Source organism: Myotis davidii, unplaced genomic scaffold (genome assembly GCF_000327345.1).
Source record: "Myotis davidii unplaced genomic scaffold, ASM32734v1 scaffold162, whole genome shotgun sequence".
Taxonomy (NCBI): Eukaryota; Metazoa; Chordata; class Mammalia; order Chiroptera; family Vespertilionidae; genus Myotis; species Myotis davidii.
The window spans coordinates 5227522-5239982 of NW_006300036.1; the positions used below are offsets into that span (position 1 = coordinate 5227522).

The 12461-nt window shown below is 41.1% G+C and overlaps 1 protein-coding gene across 2 annotated transcripts in view; it reads right to left on the reverse strand.

Moving 5' to 3' along the window:
• Nucleotides 1-8511, reverse strand: part of ZNHIT6 (zinc finger, HIT-type containing 6) — a 58764-nt gene extending 50253 nt beyond the window's left edge. For both annotated transcript variants that reach the window (XM_006776257.2, XM_006776256.2), the window contains exons 1-4: nucleotides 7715-8511; nucleotides 6546-6611; nucleotides 6081-6187; nucleotides 5910-5995 (exon numbers count right to left, since the gene is read on the reverse strand). In XM_006776257.2, coding sequence (XP_006776320.1) covers nucleotides 5910-5995; nucleotides 6081-6187; nucleotides 6546-6611; nucleotides 7715-8340 — 885 coding nt within the window. In that variant the 5' untranslated portion in view covers nucleotides 8341-8511. The remainder of the gene's footprint in view (nucleotides 1-5909; nucleotides 5996-6080; nucleotides 6188-6545; nucleotides 6612-7714) is intronic.
• Between the last annotated feature and the right edge of the window lie 3950 nt (nucleotides 8512-12461).

Sequence of the window (12461 nt, forward strand, 5' to 3'; positions counted from 1 at the left end):
ACCTCCCGATCAGCCCTGCTCTGTGCATGACAGGGGACGGCGCCCCAACTCCCCAATTGGCCCTGCTCTGAGCCTGACTAGGGGCTGCACCTAGGGATTCTGCCACCCAGGAGCAGGCCTAAGCCAGCAGGTCATTATCTCCCGAGGAGTCCCAGACTGCGAGAGGGCACAGGCCGGGCTGAGGGACCCCCTCCCCCACCCCCCGAGTGCACAAATTTTTGTGCACCGGGCCTCTAGTAAATAATAAAGAACATACCTCATTGGCTCAAACTCTACACATATTAGTTCATTAATAAATTTTACCAAATTCCCAAGAAAGAAATAATTCTAGTAATTAAGTCCAATAATCCAATGAATCAAAAAACAAAATGAAAACATTCCCAAATAATTTTATGAAACTAGAACAGGGGTGGGCAAACTTTTTGACTCGAGGGCCACAGTGGGTTCTTAAAACTGGACTGGAGGGCTGGACCCAAAGCATAGATGGAGTGTTTGTGTGAACTAATATAAATTTAAAGTAAACATCATTACATAAAAGGGTACGGTCTTTTTTTTCAATAGTTTTATTCATTTCAAACGGGCCGGATTTGGCCCGTGGATCATAGTTTGCCCACGGCTGAACTCGAATCATATAGATATGGAAACCTAAGAAAATACTAAAATGAAAAATTAGAGGTCAATCTTACTCATGAACAGAAATACAAAATTAATGAATGAATAATGTGTACACACACATATAAGACAACTGAATTCTGCAAAGTATAAAAGTATGCTTCGTTAAGATAATAACACCTTGTAAGTTTAGCTTAAAATAGAAAACCAATTAAAGGTTCATGAAAAAATCTCTTAGCAAAGTAGAAATTCTTTATGTAAATATAAAATTATTCTACAAAATTTAAGAGCAAACATCATGTTAAAATCTTGAAAGTTTTTGCTTTATGGTCAGGAGTTACAAAACAACGATGTACAGAACAGTTAACATAGTGGGCCTGAGACTGTTATCCTTAAAAGGTTCTTCTTATAAGGTTGACCCTTGGCCGGTGTCTGGAAATTTGACTTATTAGTAAACTAGAGGCCTGGTGCACGAAATTCGTGAAGCGGAGGGGAGTGGGGGTGTCCCTCAGCCCGGCCTGTGTCCTCTCACAATCCAGGACCCCTCGGGTAAGGTCACTAGGCCTGCCCAGCAATCAGAGCCTATCGGGGCTTTCCTTCCCCCCGACTGCCGGCCTCGCTCCTGCCGCTGCCACTGCTTGCCATCTGTGGGGCGCAGCCCCCCGCTTCCCCGGTCACCTCCCTCTGTGGGCGACAGGCGTAGGGTGTGATTGCTTGGCTGGCCTGGGCCTCTCACTGCGGGGCAATCACTGATCGGCCCCGCACACCCACCCCAGTGTTGCTATCCGGCGGCCTGGGCCTCCATCTGTGGGGTGATCAATCGCGGGGCCCCCAGATCGATCGCCCCACAGAAGGAGGACCTGCACACCCGCCACAGCGCTGCCAGCTGGGCCTCCCTCTGTGGCTGCGGGCCAGGTTGCCTGGGCCTTCCTCTGCAGGGCGATAGATCATGGGGCTCCAAGATCAATGGCTCCGCAGAGGGAGGCCCTGCCACCCACCACAGTGCCACCAGCCGGGTAACTTGGGCCTCCCTCTGCGGGGCGATCACGGGGCGATAGCAGGGACCCCCGACCAATCGCATCACACCCGCCTTGGCTGGCCTGGCACCAGTGCATGTCATAGCATGGTCGTCCAGAAAGTCATCCAGATGGTCATTCTGCTGTTCAGTCGATTTGCATATTACACTTTTATTATTATAGATGGTTCCCTAAACTGAAATAAAACTTTTCCAAATGATAAAAATGGTTCACTGTGCCAAAATTGTTTGTATAAACAATGTGGATTATTTACTTTCCTTCTGGGAGTCTGGGATTTGGTACAAGCTGGGCAGAGGGTGCTTCTGCAATCAGCTCCCAATAAAAACCTGGCACAGTGCGTCTCTAATGGTGTTCCCTGGTAGACAATACTTCACATGTGTTATCACAGCTCACTGCCAAAAGAATTAACTATGTACTGTGTGACTCCAATGGCACAGGATTCTTGGAAGCTTATATTTGAATTACTCCAGACTACCCCAAATGCTTTTTCATTTTGCTAATTTTACTCTGTATCCTTTCACTGTAATAATATACCCATGAGTACAACTGTATGTCGAGTCTTGTGAATCCTTCTAGCAAAATCCTATCAAGCTAAGGGTAAACTTGGGACTTGCAACATAAATATCTCCTGTCATCACTAGTATCTGACATTGAATTGGAAGTCCTAGCTTTTTCAATAAGGAGAGAGAGAGAGAGAGAGAGAGAAAGAGAGAGAGAGAGAGAGAGAGAAGGAGAGAGAAGGAGAGAGAGGGAGAGACAAATATAGAGACAGAGATCAAAATATTAATGATAAAAAAGAAATTGATGAATTATTTACAGAAAAAAAAACCCTAAAGAATTTATAGATAAGGTACTGGGATAGATTATAATATGGTTGCTCGCTATAAAATAAACAATAACAAAAAAATCATTCATAAATACCAGCAAAGAGATAATAAAATTAAAATGCTATTTAAATTAGCATGAAAAGTCGTGCCCAAGAATAAATCTAACAGGAAATGAGCAAGACCCCCACTGAGAAAATTAGAGAGATATTAAAGAAGGCACAAATAAATGCACAGATACAACACAACAAGGATTTAAAGATTCAATGCTAAAAAGATGTCTCATCACTCAAGTTAGCCTATAAAATAAATGGAACCCCAATCAAAATGCTCAGGTTGGGGCAGGAAAAACTATAGAACCAACAGGCTGATTTTTCCTATTTATAGAGAATTACAAAGAATACAGCAATACTCTAGAACAGTGGTCGGCAAACTCATTAATCAACAGAGCCAAATATCAACAGTACAACGATTGAAATTTCTTTTGAGAGCCAAATTTTTTAAACTTAAACTATATAGGTAGGTACATTGTTATTAACTTAATTAGGGTACTCCTAAGGCTTAGGAAGAGCCACACTCAAGGGGCCAAAGAGCCGCATGTGGCTCTCAAGCCGCAGTTTGCCGACCACGGCTCTAGAAAATGAACAAAGAGGGTGGAGTTACTCTATCAGATAGCAAGTTTCAATAAAAACAAATAAACAAAACATTACAACATCAAACACACCGCTACAATAATTGGTGTGGATAGACAAGTGGAAGAGTTAGCTAGAAACTAACCCAAGCATATATGGATGCTTGATATACGACAAACATGGTCTTACAGAGCAATAAGGAAAAGATGAACTCTTCAATAAATGGTGCTAGAAAAAGTGGATTATCCATATGGAAAATTAAATGGGACCTCCACTTCGCATGTTACACAAAAATTAATTCCCGCTCATTTACAGATATAAATGTGAGATGCAACACTAAAAGCTTTTAGAAAATAACTATGGGAGAACAACTTCATAACTTCCAGATAGGTAAGGGTTTCTTTTATAAACACATAAAACTAACTATAAACAAAACATGATAAATTTGACTACATTAACATCAAGAACATTTATTCACCACAAGACACTATTGAGTGAAAAAAACCCAAAAACCAAAGTATGGAATAATATATTTATAGCACAGACAACCAACAACCAGCAACCAAGAAATACAAAGAATTCCTAAAAAACAGTAAGAAGAAAGCTGATCAACGAAAAGATGAGCAAAAGCCTTAAACAGGCATTCCACAAAAGAGAAAATCCAAATGGCCAATGAAATATTTGAAAGGTGTTCAATCTCATTAGGAATCAGAGAACTGCAAATTAAAAACCACAATAAGATTATGCAGCCATCTAATGGACAAATTTTTTTTTTAAATACAATTTTTGTTTTATTGATTTTGGCGAGGAAGAGAGAGGGAGAAAGAGATAGAGACATCAATGATGAGAACCATTGATCGGCTTCTTTCTGCACACCCCAGACTGAGGATCGAGCCCGCAACCCAAGTATGTGTTCTGACTGGAATCAAACTCTGATCTCCTGTCACAGGTCGACACTCAGCCACTTAGCCACACCAGCTGGGCGACAAAATGTTTAAACTTTGACCACATCAAATATTGGACAGGATGTAACAATAGGGACATTTACACTCTACTGGGAGCTGGTATAACCACTTTGGAAAATGTTTTGGTAACACCTAGTCAAACTGAAGAGATGTACACCCCACAACAAAGCAATTCCACTCCCGGATATAAACCCCAGAAAAACATGTGCACATGCAAACTACAATTCACAAACAAACTGTTCATAGTAGCATTGTTTCTAATTTTTGTCTTGTTATTACAGAAAACTCAAAGTCTACCAAAAAAAGAATGGATAAATTGTGGTACAGTCTTAAACTAGAAAACTGTTCAGAAATAACAATGGATTAGAGAAGGGCACAAGGGGGAGCAGGGAACTTTTGAGAAGCAAGTGAATGTTCTAATTTTAGACTTGAATGGTAATTAGATGGATGTTAACTTTATAATTATTCATTAAACAGTGTATTTCGTTTATGCTTTTTTATGTGCAAGCCATACTTCACAATAAAAAGAAAAAAATTAAAGGGTAATTTATCTTTTAAGTAGAATTCTAATTAAGCTTAAGGAAAAAAGTTGATGCACGATAATCTTTCTTTCAGATACATGTAATGTCATGTCTGTACTAAAAACACCAATAAAACGTGTTTAAAAGGTATTAAAATTCTGCAACTTCAATATTAAAACAGTGCCTGAAAAAAGTGAACATAATTCCATGACATGATTTAATATCATTAAAGAATTTCTGGAACAATAGCAGTTGCAAAATATTTCAAACATGTAAGCTTTAATTTTGAATAGTGCTCAATGAATGAAAAAAGGATGAACCCTGGCTGGTGCACTCAGCTGGTTAGAGCATCATCTCATACACCAACAGGTCTTAGGTTGGATTCCCAGTCAGGACACATACCTAGGTTTTGGGTTTGGTCCTTAGTTGGGGCACGTATGAGAGGCAACAAATCGATGTTTCTCATTTTCTCTCTCTCTTCCTCCATCTAAAATCCATAAACATATGCTCGGATAAGGATTTAAAAAAAAAGGGATGAAAGAGTATGAAAATTATGTGTACTGAAATAGCAAGTCCTATTAGCTATTCCTTTAAATCCATAATCTAATTGCTTCCTAATAATTCTAATAGCATAGCATTATCATCCCGTATCTGAAGCAACTGCCTTTAAACTGGTCTCGCTGCTTCCAATCTCCCACTCTTACCAGCTAAAGTCCATTTTCCAGACAGCAGTAAGAGTGATCTTTCTAAAAGCAAACACTCTCAGAACCTTCCTATGCCTTCTAGTTTCACTCAGAATAAACTAGAACGAAAGTTCAACATTCTCACTTCAGTCGCTTTGCCCTTATTTTAATTCTTCAAACACACCAGCCTTGTTCCTGACTATCTTTACTTTTGTCTCTACCTGGTATAGTCTTCCTCCAAATGTTCACAAGACTGCCTCTTTCTCACCATTCAGATCACCGCTTAAATGTCATCTCTAAAAGCAGCTAATCCTGACCCCTGTAACAAAAATAGTACCCTCACAACCTCTTCCCAACAAACAGTATTCTCATTTTCTTTAACCTCCTGTGCTTTCTTTATTTTCCACATGCACTTAATTCCACCTGAAATTAAATATTTTTTTTCTACTCAACTTCTGTGTCTCCCCTTGCAATATATGTTCCATGAGGTGAAGGCCTTTGTTTTGGTCAGTGCTGTATCCCTAGTAACTGGAATAGACTTCAGTGGCCACTTAATACATTTTGCTGAGTGAAAAAAAATGAATCTAATTAATTAAAAGGAATTCTAACTAGAAAAGATTACAAGAAATACTTACATGTTTATTGCTTAATGATCTTTTCAATAAAGCATCTCTGGAAATATGGTCTGCTGTTCTTGCCACATCTTCCAAAAATCGATAATCTAAAAATTTCAAAACAGAAAAATAAACAAACGGCATATAGCAATGGCCAGGAAGCATCAATCTGCTATGCATAAGATGGCTTACCACTTAGGAGGTCCATTTCAGTAAACTGTTGTAATGAAACATAGGCAGTTTTATCTCGAACTCCATTACATGTCAGTTCTGCTTTGTGTTTCTTTACACAGGGCAAACTAAAGAGAAAAGAGGAGGCACTTTTATATTTTGAAGTAACAATGGTACAGATAGAGATAATAAGGTAGGAAATTATCTATAACAATAAAAGGGTAATATGCTAATGAGACCAGAACATCTTCCGGACATCATTCCTGACGAAGCTGGGGCCAGAGGGAAGCTCACTCGGGTCCAAGTGCCTGCAGGTGGCCAAGGGAAGCCAGCCTGTGTCCCGGGTGCCTGCAGGCAGCCAGAGGAGGGAAGCCTGGGTCCCGGAGGGAAGCCAGTGCCAACAGCCAGGGGAAGGAAGGCCTACTCTTGCACGAATTTTCATGCATCGGGCCTCTAATATATATATATATACACACAAACACATACCTGCAAGAATGCCGCATACAACGTGGGCATCTGTACTTGGCTTCTTCTGTACCACAAGTTTCACATCTACAAAAGCGCACAGGAAACGTAGTACATTATCAATTATTAATTCTACTTATTTGTTTATAAAATTGTAATCTGAGTCAATTACTTATCACAATCAATTTACAGGCATAGTGAATAAAATATATGAAAGTAACTCTGACAAAATACTCAACAGCTGTCAAACACTGTTAGAAAATTCTCTTCTAGGAAACTGTCCCCAAATGACTACATTTACAGTATTGTAAGCGATATGTAACTCAAGAAAATATGTATTAGATTTGTTTAAAAAAATCATCTCACTTTTGACTTCTTTTACTACTATCATCAGAGAAAGAGATGATTCAATGGCATTTTTAACTTGTAATTCCTGGCAATCTCTTAACGATGGTGTGTGTGCTATATCCAGAAGTTCAATCCATGAGTAATGTTTAGATATATTAGAGGCTCACACCCCAGTAAAACTGTGTAAGACTCAGTCCAATTCGGAGAACAGCAGTTGAATGTTTTTCCTCAACTACACACCCAACCTGGAATGGGCATCAGAATAACCTAGGCCTGCTATTACTACCTGTCTTCACCTGCTATTCTAGGACCTATTGCGTTCTGGATAGTGAAAGTCCCAAGAATCTGATCACTCTTTACGTCCTATGTCACATGACCACACACAACTGGAAAAACAAATAAAAATAACGAATAGTCATGGTATCCTTAGAACACGACACAACTGGATGCGTTTGAGTGCATTTCTGTATGATTTTAACTTAACCCACTTTGTCATTGTTAGTTTTATTAGCCTTTTCCTCACCTCTATCCCCCCCTCAAACCAATACCCAGCCAAGGGCACATTAAGTCCAGCCAGAACCTGGTCCAGGGGTTTTCTGGTCCCCAGGGTTTCCATCTCCTGACTTGCTCACGGGGCACCACCCACCTCACATATTTTCATTGAAGTGGTTATCTGACAAGACCCTCCAGCCCCAATTCCTCGCTCCCCACTCCCACCACCCGGGTTCCAGGGACCCAACCTGTGCTTAATTTTCTGCACCTGCTGGTTGTGTAGTTGCCTTCCAACCAGACTTCAGAGGACCCCGCAGCTTCATCCCCGCCATGGATTCCCGAAGCCCTACCTTGACATGGCCAGTTTCCGCTTCGAGCCCGCGGGGCAACTGATCTGCGGCTCTTCTTTCACCTTCGTGTCATCCAGCGCTTCTTCCTTCGGGAAATACTTCTCTTCTTTCACACACACCTCATCCATCGTCTCTTCCTTTATGTTCTGAGCAAACACCATCTCCTCCTGTTTTATCTCCAAGTTATCTTTCCTCTCTTCCTTCACTTCTGGCCAGTCCATCACCTCTTCCTTCACCTTCACTTTCTCTTCCTTTATCTCTGGCCCATCCACCTTCTCCTCTTTCACCACCACACCGCCGTCCGCCTCCTGCTTCACCTCCCAGGTGTCGGGTTTCTCCTCCTTCACCTCAGGCCCGTCCTCCGCCTCTTGCTTTATCCACCGGCCGCCCAGCGCACCTTCTTCCATTTCCGACCAGGTCGTATCTTCTAGCTTCACAGCCGTTGGAAACGCCCGCGTTTCCTCTGCCCTCTGCGCACCCGCTTCTTCTCCATCCCCTATTTCCTCCATTCCTGTCAGCCCCTTCCCTGCCTCCCCCGCGCCGGGCTCGAGCGGCGGCCGCGCCCCCTCGGCTCCGCGTTGGAGACCGCCTCCCGACGTGGCTTCATTTTCAGCAGCAAAATCCATCAGCTCACGAGCCTGGGCCTCCGCTGCCACTCTATCCGTCAAGGTGGCTGCTCCACGCCCGCAGGTAAGAGTTACAAGCGGGAAGAACTACGGAGGCCCACGTGCTACTGCAAGTCACAGGCCTTGAACGCCGGCCCGGCGTATTCCTCCAGGCGTCGTAAAGCAACGCTTCTGCGCCACGCCACTTCACGACTCTGAGAGATCTTTACGGCCCTGCGGAGGTCCCGCCCAGGTCCTCGGAAAGAATTGGCATGAGGCCACGCCCCACCGTGGTCCCGCCTTCAGGGCGGGCTTTGCCCAACCTGTGCCCTGGAGCGGCCGCCTCCGCCCCACCCTCTGCGCCTGACTACAAACTAGGATCCGGAGAGAAGCCTAAACCTCATCTTGGAATGGGAAGACCTACCCTGATCTGTATGAAGGACTAACTCTAATCTCGTATAAAAATGGGATGCATATGTTACTCCTCAACAAGCTTCAGTCCTTCAACTGTGCACTAGAGATGATGGTATTACAAATCTCTTAGTGTCACGGTGAAGATCAAATGGAATCGTGCGTGGAAATAAGCTACCAGTGACTGAAACAAACTCAGTATATGGTGGCTTTTACACTGGTAATCCAGATAGGTTTCCTGTAGAACAGAAGGCATAACTTTTATTCTATCAATCCTTCTTAATAGCCCAAATCGTGGGTTTTGTTAGCAGGATTCTCTGCATATCTTTTAATTTTATTTTTCCCACCTCTTTATTGTTTCCAGATATTTTCTGGGATATTTCCCTAATTTCTACCTTACTAATATGTTATTTGATGGTATGCAATCAGTTAGTCAACCCATCCACTAAATTCATTTCAGTTGATATGTTTTTTCATAACCAGTATCTTCAGCTTTACAATATTCTCTCTTATATCTTTGTAGGTATTTCTTTTACTCGTTTAAAATGTATCACTTTTTTTGTCCATTAATTCTGCTTCTCTAGTACAAATTGTCCAGTGTTCTAACAATTTTTTTATGAAATTATACTCCTTAGATGCTGTAATATTTTCCCCTGTGATCTCATACTTCTTTGGGAATATCAGCAACTTTAGCTATAATTCATACTTGAAAAGGGAGCATCAAAGCCCAAGTCATTTTTTGTTTGTTTGAGAGGAGAAGTGAAGAGGAGAGTGGATGAGCCTTAGGGTAGAAAATCTTTGCTGTTGCAATCTGGGCTCCACTTCTCCCAGTCTGCCCTTCCATGAGGAGATCATGTTACCCCTGCATTTGTCATCCCTTTTCCAAGAGCTACTGCATTCTGTAGCTAGACCTAGGGATGGAAGAAAGAGAATAAAAGAACTGTTCCAAACTAACCTGTATTCATAGCTAGGAACTTTATTGATGTTACTCTTCCTCCTTGGGCAGGTGCTGGGCTGGTCCTGCTGTTTTCTATGCCCACCTTGAGTTGGGGTGGGCTGTGATCCATCCAGGATAATGTGGATAGAAAGGGCACAATCAGAGATATCTCTTATTCTACCCCTTGCCTCCAACAGTGTCCATCAATGACTCCAGGCTTTCCTTTTCCTACCACAATGAGACCCAACTCCCTTTCATTTCCTAGGGGTTTCTCAGAACTTCTAAGTTAGGCTTCAAGATCCATCACCTCCTTCTCACTTATATAACATCTTCAGGATTAGACTTGGGGACTCCAGGAGGGAATAGTATTATTAATTAAGAATGGGATTCTCCATGGTGAACTTTTAGAAAACAGTAACAGTAATACATTTCTTAAATGCTTTAAAGGTTGTTCCAATATCCTCCCCACTGGGCTTCCCATGACATTGCTCATATATTCTCAGGGTGCATGAGGCTTCATTATATTCACAATTTGAGGAAATGCAGTACTTCCCACATGCTTGTCCATGGACCCTTGCATCAGCATCACCTGTTATACTTGGTCAAAAACAGATTTCTGGGCTTCTCCTGGAGGTATTGAACCAAAACAGAGTGAGCTGTTGGGAAATATTTTCTTTTTAATTTTTAAAATTTTTATTTTCCCCCTATTTCTAGGAGTTTATTTCTTTGTTTAATTGCTTCACCTTTTTCACCCACCCTCCAAATGCCTTCAGCCTGTTCTCTGTATCTATAAGTCTGTTTCTATTTTGTTTGTTAGTCTATTTTGTTCATTAGATTCTGCATATAAATGAGGTCATATGGTACTTGTCTTTCTCTGACTTATTTCCTTAGTTCACTTAGCATAATACTTTCCAAGTGTCACAAAAGGTAAGTTTTTTGTTGTTGTTGTTTTTTATGGCTGAGTAGTATTCCATTGTGTAAATGTACACAGCTTTTTTACCCACTTGACTACTGATGGCCACTTGGGCTGCTTCTATATCTTGGCTATCTATATTAATAACAGTGTAATATACTAATTAGACCAGGTATCCTTCCAGACGACCTTCCACATAAAGCCAGGGCTGTGAGGGAATCCTGGGTCCCGGGTGCCAGAGGGAAGCTGGTGCCAGTAGTTGAAGGAAGGAAGGCCTACTCTTGCACAAATTTTGTGCGTTGGGCCTCCAGTTGTAAATAATGCTGCAGTGAACATAGGGGCACATATATTTTTTTGAATTGGTGTTTCTGGTTTATTTGGGTATATTCCCAGAAATGGAATTGCTGGGTTATAAGGCATTCTATATTTAATTTTTTCAGGTAACTCCATACTGCTTTTCTGCTAGGAAATATTTTGAACAAGTATCTCTGTGTGTACTTCTTATGTACAGTCAGGTTCGGGAACCACTGGGTGAAGGAATTACAACTGCACTGTCCAATACGACAGCCACTAGCCACAGTGGCTATTGAGCCCTTGACATGTAGTCATCCAAATTGAGACATTCTAGAAGGGTAAAATGCACACTGGGTTATAAAGTCAGTACAAAGAATATAAAATTTTCATTAATAACATTTTTATATTGATTGCATGTTGAAATGATAGTATTTTAGATATATTAGGTTTTGTATAATGCATTATTAAAAATAATTTTAACTGATTCTATTTACTTTTTTTAAAAATATATTTTATTGTTTTTTTTACAGAGAGGAAGGGAGAGGGATAGAAAGTTAGAAACATTGATCAGCTGCCTTCTGCACACTCCCTACTGGGGATGTGCCCGCAATCAAGGTACATGCCCTTGACAGGAATCGAACCTGGGACCCTTGAGTCCGCAGGCCGACGCTCTAACCACTGAGCCAAGCCGGTTAGAGCTCTATTTACTTTTTAAGTAATACATCTGGCTCACATATTTCTATTTAACAGTGCTATACTAGAAAATGTTATTAAAATTCAAATTTCAATTAGATGGGGTTAACATAATGTGAATACTCAAGAATTAGCACTCTAATTTCAAACTATATTACAAAGTTATAGTAACCAAAATGGTATTGTACTGGCACAACAACAGGTACATAGATTAATGGAACAGAATAGAGAGCCCAGAAATAAACCCACACCTATGTGGTCAATTAACCTAAGACAAGGGAAGCAAGAATATAATGGGGTAAAGACAGTCTCTTCAATAAATGGTACTGGGAACACTGTACAGATGCATGCAAAGCTGTGAAAATGAACTGGTTTCTTACATCATACAGAAAAATAAAGCCAAAATGAATTAAAGACTTAAATGTAAGACCTGAAACCATAAAACTGTTAGAAGAAAACATAGGCAGTAAACTCTCTGACATCGATCTTGGAGTTTGTCTCCTGAGGCAAGGGCAACAAAAGAAAAAATAAATAAGACTACATCAAACTAAAGAATTTTTGTCCAGTGAAGGAAATTATCAACAAAACAAAAAGAGAACAAACTGAATGGGAGAAGATATTTGCAAATTATGTGTCTGATAAGGGGTTAATATCCAAAGTATATAAAGATGACTGGTTGTTGTGGCCAGAGCTTGAGCATCAACCTAAGAACCAAGAGGTCGCGGGTTCGATTCCCCGTCAGGGCACATACCTGGGTTGCAGGCTTGATTCCCAGTAGGAGCCATGCAGGAGGCAGCCAATTGACAATGTTCCTTTCTCATCGATGTTCCTGTCTCTTTCCCGCTCCCTCTCCCATTCTCTCTCCCTGAAAATTAATAAAAACATATTTAAAAA